At 41.2% G+C, this 15,167-nt stretch overlaps 2 protein-coding genes across 3 annotated transcripts in view; both read right to left on the bottom strand.

Annotated features, from left to right (window-relative positions):
• Positions 1-15,167, bottom strand: part of LOC125987734 (trypsin I-P1-like) — a 28,699-nt gene that overhangs the window by 12,186 nt on the left and 1,346 nt on the right. The gene's annotated exons all lie outside the window — the stretch shown is intronic.
• fam43b (family with sequence similarity 43 member B) lies at positions 10,903-12,984 on the bottom strand. The gene has a single exon (XM_049752130.2). The coding sequence runs from the start codon at positions 12,623-12,625 to the stop codon at positions 11,648-11,650; it is 978 nt and encodes a 325-aa protein (XP_049608087.1). The 5' UTR covers positions 12,626-12,984; the 3' UTR covers positions 10,903-11,647.

The following is a 15,167-nucleotide window of genomic DNA, read 5'->3' as shown; positions in this document are numbered from 1 at the left end:
ATGTTTTAACCTCAAATATGACAGATGTTGCCGAACATGAGCTGCATGAGAACTAAGTGGGGAAAGCTCGGATTGCTATGGTGACTTCAAAAAATATATTTTCTTCATCGCGGCTCGCTTTATAGAATAGTTTACAATGAACGAGTTTCGAATCTAAGGTTGAGATGCTTTCATCGCGGTTCATCTCATTTACACAACTGACCGATATTATGCATGACTTTGTTTGCAAATATATCACAGCTACTTGATTATGTTTGATGGTTAAATAATGAAGTGACTTTCTGGCCATATGCACGTTCACTGCCAAGATTGTACTACGTATATATTATTCATTAGCATTTGGCTTCTCCACAAAAGTGCTGAGCCTTTAGGCCTCCCGAGACAAACACGTGCCCTTGTTACTGCAGCTTCTGACGTTCTGATTCAAATGTGTCACTCATAAATTTGCACTTTGTTTGTGTACTTGAGTGTGCGCACGAGATGCAAGTGAATTTGCGTCGGAGTTCAGAATGTATGCAGATTTGTATGATGAGCCTCATGACTGAAATCACGTAAAAAAAAATAGAAATTAATGGACACGTAGTTATATAAGTAACAAACGATCAAATGTATAATGAATAATGTAAGAGCCTGTTAGTTAATTAAGTAGCAGCAGTCCAAACTGCTTCTGGCTTCACGACAGGGCTAATTACTTCATTAGTGAAGACCACTGGCTCAGCCTAACAAAAATTTACCAAACATAGAAACCTTGTACTTAAGACCTCAGTTATAATAGTAATAAATTGTATAACTAAAGAGAAAGTAAACACATTAGCCAGACATATTCAGAGTAATTCTCAGCCATTGGATGATATCTATTTTCTTCCCCATCCAACTGTGGCCTCTGTTTGACCTTAGCGGGTCTACAAAATTGCAAAAAGAAAGGTTGCTAATGAATTTCACTTTCTGCTATTGCATCATAACACATCATAACAGCCCTCAAGTCTTCCAGAAGCTGCTTACAAATCACTTTGCCACCGACAGTCTTCTCATCTCTACAACAACAATGTCCGGTTCTTGCTATTAGCTTGAAGCTTGTATTTTGAAATAGTAAGGCAGTGCCATAACGATGGCAATTGTGAATTCCATTGTTGATAGTTCCGAATACTGTATTACACTCAGAACAGTTGTTATCTTGATGGCAGACTGACATTATAAGTAACAAGCTTTTCCTTAGCAGATTTAGCTAGCTAGCCCTTGCTTGGCGGATTTAATTGGGGCCAATCTAACGGAAAGAAATGCATAAGCCAGAATGACAACGTCGTCGCTAACACATTCCACATGAACATTTAAAGTAGATTTGCAACAAAATCAAATTTTTAATTAAATATGATTAATATGATGAAATATAATGTCCACAATTTCCCTCCAGTCCACTAGGTGGACTCAATAGCGACCGTACAAATGCTATTTTTAGACTGCAAGGCCTCGCTATTACTAACTTGTTTTCTGCCCATTTATCTAAAAAAAACAAAAAACAAGTAATTTATTTGTTTCCCGAAGCCAAAAACATTTTTTTCTCTTTACCAGTACTATTGATCAGTGTCAGTGCTCGGCGCCCTGCCCTTGAAAACCCGCTGGTGTCTTCCCATACAAACACCCAATGATTTAAAACCATTTCATACTTCATATTCTGAGTTTCATATTCAACTATTGCACATACTAGAAACTGTCACTGCTGGGATCACTGGTTCCGTATGTTTCCGGAATGTAACCTGGGCATAGCATTTATGATAGGCTCATGGCCAAGATAATTAATGCAAAGCCTTTACTGTAAGCTGCCCTAATAACATAATTAAATAGAAAACCATGCTTCTCCTCGGGGGCATCTATGAATTCATCACATCCTTTCATCGTATCTGTGGTAGCAGGGTGGTCGCTGTGTTTACTCAGCCACGTTTCCTCATATGCATCGTGTTTTCGTGAGTTATTGCTGAGAAGCCTCACATGTCTGAGAGCAAATCCCAGCGAGCGGCCGCAAGCCACCGGCCGCATCCTTCTGCTCCGTGTCCTTTTAATTTGAAAGAACAGTGACGGGCCAGAGTTGCAGTAGCTCTCTTTAATTGCTTCTTGTGCGGGTTTACAAAGGTAGTTGCAATATTGCTGCTTCAGCCTCTGAAGTCCCTTGGTGGATGTTCTCAAAAGCATTGCTGCTCCCTTAATCTGCTTTATAGTAGAAATGTGCTGAAACAGACTGAGGATGGATGCAGCGTGGAAGAAAATCTAATCTTTAATAAAATAGACCGCAGTTCCCTTTGATAACTCATGACACCAATTTTCTTTTAGCGTTTTTTTTTTTCATTTTGTCTTTTGTATCAAAACAGACCATCGCTGCAATCTTTTCCTTTCATGTGACAGTCGAACATTTGCAATATGACAGATTGAAGATGCTTCAAAAAGTCACTTGAGCGTGGTGTTTTCTGCAAAGCTTTCTCAATGTATTATATAAAAATATTTTTTTTTTAGACTGTAAAGCAATCTTCCTATTCTGAGCTTTCAACATCTGTTAAACTCAGGAACATTTTCAAAAGTTGCACTGTCTTGCAGTATTTTTGTATTATTTACTTGTTTTTCGCTCTCGTGTCAACTTCCGAAGAAGCACGAATGTGATGGCGCATGCATATTTTAAATTTAAACCAATTAGGTGGGAGGCGGCAGATACACAAGGAGGATCATAAAAAGGTACTTCAAGTCTAAATAGACCACCAGTCAGGCCGTTAATCGACCGATTGTCCAGTTTCACTGGGTGGGCTTCTTATTAAAACGCAGCAGCTGGAAAATGAGGAATCATGAGCAAGGGAGCCCAAGTGAGACATTAGCGTGCAAGGTGTGCAAGAGAAATAGTTTGCAATTTTCTTCTCTTACTGACAGCAGGAGAACACACAGAGAACAGACTACAATGGCAGGTGGCCAACAACAGAGACTCAAGTGAAATGGATCACTTAAGTGATTCAGAGTAACTCAAGTCCATAAAATCAGTGTTTATATTCATTATTGATTCACGTTTTGTTTTTGTTAGCGTTATGTGCTGTTTCGGTGATTCAAAAAAGGTGAGCAAGAATTCAAAAATTCGGATTGTTTAAATTACTCCCAGTCTATCACAAAATGGTTCAGTGAGCCAAACGGAGCCTAAAGGGTTGAGACAAACTTTTTCAAAGCCTATGTTATGTGTTTTACAATTTAACAAATAAAATCATTGTGGGTGGTAAACCACATAGAATACAAATCAAAATACAAAGTAATGGTCCTGTGTAGAGCTCTCAAAATTAATGACAAGTAATTGATTATCGAATTAATCAACAAATATTTTAATAATCGAGTAATTGTTTTAGAGGCAATTTTTATTTTTCCTATAATGGTGCAAATCCTCTAACGTCCTTTCAACAGCAATTGTTCATTAAATGTTGTGTTAATTCATGAAAACAAAAAGATAATCTTTTGTGTTTAATCATAACAAGACTTTTGCAAGTGTCTGCTTTTACAATGGAAGACAATAACTTCTTAGTTTAAAAGCTCTTGTTTGATATTGTTTAATTATGTACTGTTTTTTATCACTAAACAATGAAAAATAAAGAGTACAATTGTTTTGTAATACACTTTCATGCAAAATAAAATTTTATCAGATTACCGATTAATCAATTAAATAATCAGAACTTGATCCAAAGAGTATGCAATAGTGAGTGGCCTAGTCCTGTGTGGAGTAACTTTGCGCCTTCGTGGACTCAAATAAAATATGAGCTTGGACCTCTTTCTTATTTTACTCACACTTAAGCGAGTGTGAATCTTGGTGACGTGCGCGTTTACTTAATATAGTCCATTCCGCACATCAAGATAACCAAGAAAAACATGAATCCATAATTTTGCTGGTGCAATCTTCTTTCTATTTCTACATGGGTGCTCTGAGGAGAGACTCCCACATGTAACTCATCTGATCCTGGCCTACTTTCTTTTTATGTAACATTGTGGCAGTTTACGATCTCTTCAAATAGTCCCCCGACATCCCTCACCCCTCCTCTATTTGTTGTTGATGTTTACTATATCGTAGCATCCGTACGCCATGTGGGAAAAGTGGATCGTATGCTCAAGTGAGTTCTGATCCGCGTTGTGGTTGAGTCTTCTGAATTCGTCATTTATGCATCCTGGTATTTGTGGAACTACTTGACATGTGGAATATTAATGAAGAATGAAAGTCAGCCGGGTAGTCCTCAGGGAGCTGGACTAATTTAAAGCACTTGATTGTGTCCATTTCTGAGAGGCATTTTGTGTGAGCCTCATTGACCCTGTAGAAATTTGTTCTCTCTTGAAATAAGAGCTCAGTCTTTTGAAGACATATTATATTTTCTAACCAAACAATAATATAATTTCAAATGATTAACATGTCCAACCCGGTCAACAATCACTAAGTTATGTAAGATAAATGTAACCCCACCAGAGATATCTTTTTTTTTTTTTTTTTTTTTTTTTTTTTAAGAGTTAGCCTAAATTTGATGCACTGATGTAAAGAAACTGCATTCAGACGGAGAACAAATTAAACAGCTCACCAGCATGTGTGTGGGCACAACCGCTGCAGATTTTTGTTGAAGAGTTGTGTCATCCACTCATGCAGAACACACTAATGGCTGGCTATTTCCGGTTTTGTCAATGAGAGCTTCATGATGAACTGTGTCAAACGTGGGAGGCAAAGCTTTCACATTCAGAAGGTCATTATGACTGTCGTCTCATATTATACACAATATAGGCTACACAAGGAACTGATGAATAACTAGTTTTGAAATTAGACTAGTAAGAACTGAAAAGAAAATTGTAATAAAAGATGAATGGTAATAAAAATTGCTAGAAACGGCTCTTTTTTAAAAAAAAAAAAGAGAAAAAAATGAAGACAGTTTGCAACTTTAGTATTGACATAAAGTCGATACACAATTTGTCTGTGCAGGCCAAATATAATTACAATGTGGGCCAAATTTGTCACGCGGGCCAGATTGACACCACTGGTATAGTCTTTATCTAATGGCATTGTACTTGAAGCAGGCATTCTCCCAATGTTGAGGTAGAGGAGTAGATGTATTGTTTGGATCATTTGAAAATCCCTAATGGTCCATTTAATTAGTTTGGTTATGTGTTAGGGTTGTTGGATGAGTGTCATAGTATGGTTTCAAATTAAAGTCAGCTTTTCAAACTAGGGTTAGAGTTTCATAGTAGGGTTTTAAACTAAGGTTTAGGTCTTGTAGTAGAGTTTAAAACTGGGGTTAAGGTTTTGAAACCAGGGTTAGGTTTTCAAAGTAGGATTTAAAATCAAAGAGGGTTTCAAACTAATACGAATTCACTTTATATTTATAATGAGCTTTCCCTGGACTGGATTCTTGTTTTTTGTTTTGTTTTGTTTTTGTTTTGAGATGAATGTTTGATTTAATGAAGACTTGAAATAAAGTGCTTCTGAATGTTATAGTCTTTCTTTGTGAGTAAGCACGTTGAAAGCTTGTCAGAATGATGAATACTATCTTGGGCAGAAATGTTCACTCATGATGAGAGGGAAATTGTGCTGTGCTCACATTTCAAAGTTGGTTCTCACTAGACACACTTCACTTTCAAATGAAGCCAGATCCCACTCGTCTCCCTCCAACACTGGGGGACTTGGAAGGTCCAGCGCATTGTTTAACTCTTCATGAGATTAGCAGAGCCCAGACTGTCTGCCAGGCTCTGATACGACTGCCGCTGAAATTACAGCTGGCCCGCTGAAAGGATGTTGGCTCGGCCTCTCTGGGGGCACCTTTGGCCGCCAACAGCAGGCTATACCTGCTGAGCGCTGTAGAGAGCCTTGTCAACAACCGCCGAAAAAGCCTTGAGCTGCAAGGGAGGAGTTGGGGGGGTAATAGCTGGTTGCGGCCCCCCCGGCGAAGCCTCCGCCTCCAGGCAATTTCATCACCCCTGAGCTTTAGCGGTCAGGTACAGCGTGAATCGTTCAGGTCTAATTTATTCTAGAGCAGAAACTCCCAGAGCATCCTCACCTACTCTCACAGGCAAGAGAGTAATGATTGTTGTTGTTTAAAATGTTCAGGAAATTCTATAATTTGAATAATAAATCTAGATCTAGAATGAAATTTTGTGAATTACTATTTGAGTCTTTTTTTATTCAAATAAAACTACAAAATCAATGGATGACAGTAATTGAATTTTATCATTTTATAACTGGTCATGGTTGCACTGACATCGATTAGTACACTAATATTATTTGTGCTATAAAACATACAATAGGTGCTAAATTTATTAAGCCCTGCTTTTGCTTTTGGAATTGCAAAGCCAGCATTGCAGTTCAGCAGACTGAGAAACTGACTTTTAATAAAAAAGTGTGTGACTGAGTTAAGTTGCCAGCCTTTAAAAACTAAAATAAAAGTTACTCTGTCCCCATATTCCCTCTTCCCGCCATGAATTATTAGTGGACTGGCTTGGATTTGGTCCCCTGATGATTTCATAGACAGATGCTTAAGTTGGTTGAGGTTCATATCTTTACACTGCTGGCTCACATGCAAATTTATCTATTGCGCTCTTACCTTAGCCACAGTGATCTAATTTGTGCGTTCCTGTCTGGTCATTTGCAGAAGACACACCTTGCTGAGCTGTTCCTTCCATTTTACGACATAGCTGAAGGGAAAATCTTAGCTCGTTAGCTGTGTGCACTGCAGCGTTCATATTTCGACTGTAAATGTCTTGTTAGAGGCAAATTTGCCAGTCGGGAAAAAAACTTGCTCAGCCCCCCCCCTCATTTAGTTTACGAGTTACTGTTCTCTGTCCTTTAAAGCACATAAAAATCAAACTCTGTGCACACATGATCCCTCAACTGTAACCCATTTATCTCCAGCATGGATAAAACTGATAAGATCATTCCGTGTTCATTGGGGAGAAAAAAAATAGCATATCATTTGAATCTGAATGAAATGTGGGGAGCTCAGTACAGTGAGAGCGCGCTCTCATAACATGTCAAAGCAAAGAGTGACGTTTGGAAGTTTTGGGCTGCTCGTTACTTAGCCTCAGAAGAGCAGGACACAGCAGGATGTGTTAGTTTGGACCAGGGGGATCAAACTTAATTTTGTTGCGGGCCACATCACAGTTATGGTTTCCTCCGTGACTCAAACAGAAATGGATGGGCCCTCGTATTATCACATACACACAACATAATCCAGTAAAAAATATATATATGTATTTTGAAAGTGGGATTGTAACCAAAAATAGTTGCAATATCTCACAGTTATTAAAAGGGAAGACAATTTACAATCATGGTATTTTAACAACAAACATTGAGTTGACATGATTTGCTTTTGCGGGCCACATAAAATGATGTGGCGGGCTGGATCTAGCCCCCGGGCCTTGAGTTTGACACCTGTGGTTTAGTCACTTCCTTCACAATGCCATAAAGTGTTGACAAGGGCTGGAGGGAAAGTCATTTTAATGACAATTACCACACAATGGCAGAGTCTCCAGTGTGGATATGAGGCAGCAGCTCAATAAAAAAGGCATACAAAATATCCCACAGCCCGGTGCTTGATTTCCTGCGAGAGTCTTCATCATGTGCCACAGGGAGCGACAAATGTGTGTCACTGGCTCCAGCTGTTGCCTTGATTAACTGCGTGTCTAACTTTGTGTTTAACTAAAGTTATGTGGTATGCGCCAATGATTAATGGAAGATGTGATGCAACAAATAAACAAAAGCGAAAGTTGTGGGCTGAGCTAAATATTCGGAAGAACGACAAAATGGCATGTGGTGTCAAATTCCCCGTGGCTATTCATTCCACCGCTGTTTATCCATCCATCCATCCAAACATCCATTTTATGAACCGTTTTAAATTTTTTGCCAGGGGTTGTAGATTTAAAAATCTGGAAGGGCCCCCGAGTGAACCAACATGGCACTAATACTATGTTGCAAAATCAAATTTGCATTTCTCAAAACGTGCCTGCAATGTTTGTAACAGCTTGAAGAGTTTGCCCTCAGAGCCTCGGAGTCTTTTTTTTTTTTTTCATTTTTACCTGAATATGCAGAAATTCTATTTGCATGTTCTTTATCATGAGCCAAAGAACAGAAAGCTTTTATGTTTCCATGCCAGGAGGCCTGAAAATGCTCACGTCCAACATGCACCTTCCTATCACCATCTGCTCCCCGTCTCCTACGGCTTAACAAGAGTCGTGTAAACTGCCAGCATAATTAAGGGGAGGAAATCAGATATGCACATTCAAAAAATAAACACAAAAGACACAAAGACAGGCAAAAAGGGCTTTGTAATAATACAAGTGGTACCAGGTGAGTGACAAAGATGGAGAGAAACGCAATTTTATTGCTTCAATGTACGTTTCATCTCGAGAGAAGGTGACCTCTGCTTATTGAAATAACGATGGATGGATGGATGGATGGATGGATGGATGGATGGATGGATGGATGGATGGATGGATGGATGGATGGATGGATGGATGGATGGATGGATGGATGGATGGATGGATGGATGGATGGATGGATGGATGGATGGATTCAATTGCGCTTGTAGGAAAAAACTCAATGTACCTCGCAAATGTCACATTGACAAAATGAATTACAGTATTGATCTTTATAGAGTGGCTGTGCGACACAAACTTGTCAGGAGCTACTTCACACTTTTAACAATAGTGTTGTCATGGAAATGCAGGCCTTGATCGTTCAGAGTTCTCGAGTGACATTTTATGAGGACTTTTAAATGTACGAATGTTGGAAGTGGATCGTCTGTTCATGTCTGTGACAAGAACAAGTTGCCTTTCTCGTTCCTTCGCCTACGTTCCTGACAGAAAGGTCAGGGAACTTGTTGGTGCTGATTTTCAGTAAGAAGCCAGCAGAAATGTGCATGTGTGTGTGTGTGTGTGGGGGGGGGGGGGGGGGGGGGTATATTATTCCTTTTTTTTTTCGTGCCTCTGACTAATAACTAATTCTCATGAATCAGCCAACTCCTTTTTTTTTCAAGCTGCTCAGTGGCACTGAAGCGAAAACATTTCAGCTCTCGGAGCTTACCTAACTTGTATTAAACAACACAAAAGAAATCCTGAATATAAATATTAATAGCACGGTACACCTTGCGGTATGTATGCCAACAGAGATCATCCACCGCAAGAAAATTTTGACAGTGTTGCTGACCAGCAAAACAGCAGCACATCTCATTTGTAAGTTACCAAGGTTGCAGCTCTTCTCTCCGAAGCTGCCATAAGGCTGTTTTTGCTGCCTGAAATTTCGACTTGTGACTCATGTTGCTTTGTGATTTTAATAGCGTGGGATGATCCAAAAACACGTCCAGGGGTCACTTGCATGAACATTCCAATTTTACATAAATGTAATGCCTAAATTTGAATGCACTTTATAACTTAGCTTCCCAGTTACAATCTAACTGCTTATTTTTCAGGCATTGGTAAGTCTGATTTTAATGCAGTGCCAACACCATCCATGCATCCGTCCATCCATCCATCCATCCATCCATCCATCCATCCATCCAGAGTGGCACCTCCCCTGGTCTTATTATTTACTCCTGATTGAACATTACACCTGCGGCGTGCATAAATGAGATGCCACTTGCCACAATGCTGTCACTCATCTCGTCTAATTCCGAAGCATGGTGTGTTGCTCTGCAACATCACCTTATTTTGTACTACATGACGAGCTGCATTGTAGGACAGAATCAATTCCCCACCTTGTGTACCCCGTGGTTGACAATGTGTCACAACAAATCTTTAGATGGTGGGCTTGAAGCGCTTGTTATTCTGGAAAGTATCGGTGATAAAGCCCAGCGTGCACCTTGATGCAACCATCTGCTCCCTCGTCTTTGCCTGAGAGTTATGTAGATATAAAAGCACTGTTGCTGTTCTGCCAAGCGCTGCGTGTAAACACAGTACTGGCCACGCACCAGGTTGTGACTCCAGCGCGACAGACGATGGAAATGCACGGTCAGTAAACAAAGCCAAAACAATCATGGATTTCAAGGAAATCATTATATGAGTCTCAAATGGTGTTAGATCCAGACCACCACAACACTAAACGAAGCAAGCCATTAAACGGTATTCATAAACTGGGTTGCTGAAAAGTCAAGCCTTTCTGTTTCGCGTTCAAAATGAAGAGACAAAAGGACATTTTGTCCTATTTCTGAACCTTAAAGACGAATAACAATGAGGCAGACATTGAGACAGTCCGATGATGGTGTTTGAGAGAACTGAAAGAAGAAGAAGTCGAGAGCGCAGCCTGAGAGTGAGGAGGCTGAGAGTGAGATGCAAGCAGAGTGTGACACACAAACTGAATATTCAGGTAAGTACATTCATGAGCACTGGACCATCAGGTTTGTGATGTGGAGAGAAGAAGAAAAAAAAAGCTTGCATAATGGTTGTGTCGTGTGTATTGTATAGCAGGCCCGTAATAGTTCTGGGTTGCTGTGGCCACTGGCAAAATAATGTGGACTAATCAAATAGAGGTGCAATGTCAACTTGCAGATTGTGCAATATTCCGGAACAACACCTTAAAGGCTTTGTCGTCAATAAACCGCTGATGTTCGTGGTAAAAAGTGATGATGGGTGAGTCACTGTCCTGGTTTTGGAGCAGTCTGCTATGTCAGAGCCTGACAGCCAAACTGCTGTGGCAGGTGCTTTATGTTCTCTCTCTGCACAATTCAATCCGCTGATTAATTGCCCCCCTCAGCACGAGCAGGGGCCGGCGGGAAACCATCAAACTACATTCAATAGGGCTGACTTCCAATTTACGAGTGACGATCTGTTTGCATTATTTCCGTTTACGTTTAATAGCTTCAGAAATACAACTTCTACGTGCAGATGAGTTGTTCTGTTCAAGAAATCACATCACATTTTGGAAAATGAATATTCCAAAAAACTTTATTTCATATACAACACAATGCTGTCAGTCTTTCAATCAAAAGGAAAACAGGTCTAACCATATTCTAAACAGTTCTTCAATTGGTCAGGTTATGTAAGAGCTAATGTGGGGTGACATTTTTTTTTATGACAGACTGAAATGTGTCTTACAAAAGGATTGATGTCAAGATGCACGACATAAATTGGACTTTTCTGTGCGTCTTTATCCCTGCTCACACATTTATCACAGTGTTCACTTTGAAGGTGATGAAAGACAGAAGCTCAACGCAAAAGGTTACAGTTGACACGTCATGCATAAATGATAAGGACGCTAACAAATGGCAGTAATTAAGACGTCCCGTCAATGGCTTGCATCCTAATCCGTCGCCTCGTTCATTAATAACCCAATGTGCAATCTGAACATCAGTTAGGATTGTCACGTTAGAAATACTACACAAACAACCGGCTTAAAAAAAATAAATGAAATAAAGGTTTGTAATCAAAACATGAGCATCTCATGCTGCCTAAGAGCGACGACGTTGGTTGTGCTCGTCAGGGTGTGCGTCAGTGTGCAACTCTTCTTGTAAACATTTCCCGCTCGTTACAGTCGGTCTGACGCACCAGCGTCAGAGCCATCTGGCCGGAACACAGAGTGCCCTCCCTCGCAAAAGATCGGCGACGCTGGTGAATACATTTCAAAAGGAGGGAGCCCAAGTAAACAAATGGCTACGTCCTTTTCTCTTCACGTTTACACCAACGAAGTTATGAATGTAAACGTGTTGTTATTGCTCTCGCTGACAAAGTTGATTTGGCACTGCTCCAGTCTGGCAATATCCCCGAGATCCAACTGGGACAGCAGCTGAGTCGGGTCCGTGTTTGTCGTTAAAACCGTCCGCTTGCTTTTGCGCTCCGTCTCTGAGGGTCGCTCCTCTCCCGCCATCTCCTCGTCATCCTCCTCTTCCTCCGTGATGGAGCAGAGACGAGCGGCGCTGCCGGGGGTGTCGGCGGGCGACCTGTAGTGGCACTGCCCGTTCAGAAGCCTCCTCAGGGGCATCAGGGGCACCGCCTCCTCCCCCAGCAACTGCTGCCGGCAGTGCCGGAAGTCACTCTGACGCTTGAGACGTTTAAACTCGCTGAAGGCGGAGGTTGTGTGCTGGTAGAGGCTTTGCGCGATGGCCTGGGCCTTCTCCGCCTTGCTCACCAAGACGGCGTGACAACGAAGGACGATGGCCATGTTCTTTATCTGGTGCCTGTAGATCCAGGCCAGGATCTTGGGGCGACACGGGTCCGGCGTACAGCAGGTGATCCTGCTCAGAGAGTAAAGATGAACGGGACTTTTTTTCCCAGATTTGTCGGCGCTCATGCGGATGCCTTGCGGTCCCACGGTCAACCTCATTTTGACGCTCTGCTCCCCGTAGCTGCTCTTTGCCCAGATCTTGGCCACCGCTTCCTGGGTGCAACCTTCCCCCTTGGCCGTGATGGTGACCACACTTCCCAGATAGCGCACATTGTAAACAGGCTCCTCTCGGTTTAGTTCCACCTTCTGTCGTTTGGTATGAAAGATGTTTCCCACCCAGTCGAAGGGGCAGTCGGGCAGCAGGTCGGGACAGGAGCGCAATAGAGTCGAGAGGATGGAGTGATAAGTCAATCCTGTCCCCAGACTCTTGCCTTTCATTTTATGGTCATCCTCCACCAGAACAAACTTGTTCCTCCTCCAGGGCAGCATGGTGTGGCAGCAGGAGGAGCTCCTGTGCCCCTCGCTTGCGTCTTTTCAGTTGGGTCCAGAAAGCTGGAGGTTCTATTGACGTCCCTGTTCAGCGTCGCTGAGAGAGAAAGAGAGAGGACAGGCAGAAAAGCTGCACAGAAGCGCAAGTGAGAGCAATGTAGCTGGAGTCAGTCTGCTCGTCTGCTCGCTCCTCCTTCCCTCGCCTCCTCTCTTTCTTCTTTCTCTTGTGCTGTTTGCATCATGATGCGCTGCGTTGGGAGTTTGCACACCCCTCCCTGCCTCTTTGTTTGGCTTCCAAATGGATCCCCTCTGAAGCATTACTGAGCTGTCCAGCTCGGCAATGAGATATCGCTATATTTACGATTCCTATAAAGCTGAGGCAAAGGACCCACCCGCCCATGAGAAGTGTCGGGGGGGTGGGGGGGTGGGGGGGGAAGTACTTCTGGAGTGTGCTTGATGAAACATGAAATAATTTCTTGTTTCGAAGAGGAACTCATTTGCCAATCCGAATCTTGACATATGTTTATGATAAAAGCACATTGTGCACAATGTTCATCATGATGCAAAGTTTTTTTTTTTCTTAACCAACGACACAAATGAGTGTTACAAGGGACTAAAAATATGAGAGCGCAAATAATTAACTGCTATATTAGCATTTACCTCTGACTTGAGCTACGTTTAGTATTTTCTATCAGTATTAGTCCAAAGCATTCTCATTTCGTACTGACAAATGTCATTCGGACAGCCTCGTTGGCAAAATTGTCTTTTTGTTTACACTGTAGTTCTCATCATAGACAGCGGCGGTGGGAGTACAGATGAAAAGTAAAGACTTCATGTTTGAGGTGGTTGCAAGGCCATATGTCACATTCTGAGTGTGTGTGGGTGCCAGGCGGTGCCGGCACTAATCCTTCTTCCTGACACTGGGGGCACAAATGCTTGTGAGCCATTAACTCTGCCTTTCAACTAGTAAACAGAAAAATGTCAAATGATATAAACAGTAGTGCACATCATTTGCAAAGCTTTATCATGACTTTGATGTGTTGTATAATTAGGGCTACCTCTCAATGGTTGCCAAATTTTGCCCATCAATTTTGAGTCGGACTAAAATTTTCATCTTGTCACACATGACCAATGAATGTGATGATTTTTTTTTAAATTCTTAAATATATTTTGATATTCTAAACTTCTGATCCACACTTTTTCTGGTTTATCAGCAATAGTGAAAATGAGTGATTATTTTCAGTGATTCATGCATGCACCTTGAAATTGTGTACCATTTCCACTCAAATTTCAGTGGCACGTGTTCTTAGTTTTAAAATCTGAAACACTGTATAATACAATTTGAAAATATGTTTTTGCCCACCAAAATAAAAAAATAAAAATGACATTGTATAATATATTTTCAGTTTTGTAGTGGTACCAGACAGAAAACTAAGTGACTGACCCAAAGTAAGCGTCAAGTCCTGCAAATAATTTTTGAGACATGCCGCCATGGAATCATTTTGTGGTATCTCTAGAGTCAAGATCATTTCCTTGTGATTCATGAACAGCATACTTGCAACGCTTGATCCTTTTTAATCACGCTTTTTCTTTTTTCCATTCGCTTACTTTGAGCTGTTGTTGTTGTTGCGTTTACATCAGTGAGTCAGACTCTTCATCACACAGCAGTGCGATGCAATCAATGAAAGGAGCCTTGTGAGTGCCCCACCTCTGGAAAGGCTGATTAATGTTTGGGGCGAGGCGCTCAGCAACACACGAGACAGAAAGATGCTTGTTTCTCAACAGAAAGATATTGGACATTTTTTGCTGAGGTTTCTTATGCATAGAACCCGAGATCATTATGCTACTACCTCATTCTGTCCATGATGTAACGAGGAGACCAAAGTGTGCAGCACAACTCACTTTCAATCAGTGTGTTTCTCCCTATTATCAGGAAAGTGCTGCACCACATTGAGGGATTAAGTGAGCTTGTAAGGTCAAATGAAAAGAAGATCCAGCAATTAGCCGACAGTAATGAAGATTGGGGGCGGACGAGCGCCTCAAAGGGGAAATGTCACATGACATGGGGAAGATTAAAAGTTCAACACTTGGGTAATTATGCCAAATCTCACACTGATACTTAGCAATGATTTGGGGCTGTTATTTTAAGTTTGTAAATAAAACTACATAATTCCTGCCATTTCTACTTATCCTGTGTTGTGTGGGTTAGCAAAGGCCTATGCCAAATAATTCTGTTCTACCTCCAACAACTATACTTGCATTTTCCTTTTCTTTCAGCCAGAGTAGGAACAAACAGCAAGAGGCCTGCTGGTGTTTTTGAGGTCACAAAGAAGTTCACACCTCTTACTGTCAGAAGGATTTTTGAATATCTAACATTCATTCATGTCAAGGTTGATCATGTCTGACTCATTCAGCCATGGGAGATGCAAGATCTGAGGATCAAACACACGGCAAGCAGTCTAATAGCAACGTTATTCATGAAACTATTTTATGTACATATAACATGTCACATAATACATTTTTTTGCCATTTTATTTTCTTT

Source organism: Syngnathus scovelli, chromosome 2, assembly GCF_024217435.2.
Source record: "Syngnathus scovelli strain Florida chromosome 2, RoL_Ssco_1.2, whole genome shotgun sequence".
Classification (NCBI taxonomy): Eukaryota; Metazoa; Chordata; class Actinopteri; order Syngnathiformes; family Syngnathidae; genus Syngnathus; species Syngnathus scovelli.
This window is presented reverse-complemented; position numbering and strand designations above follow the sequence as displayed.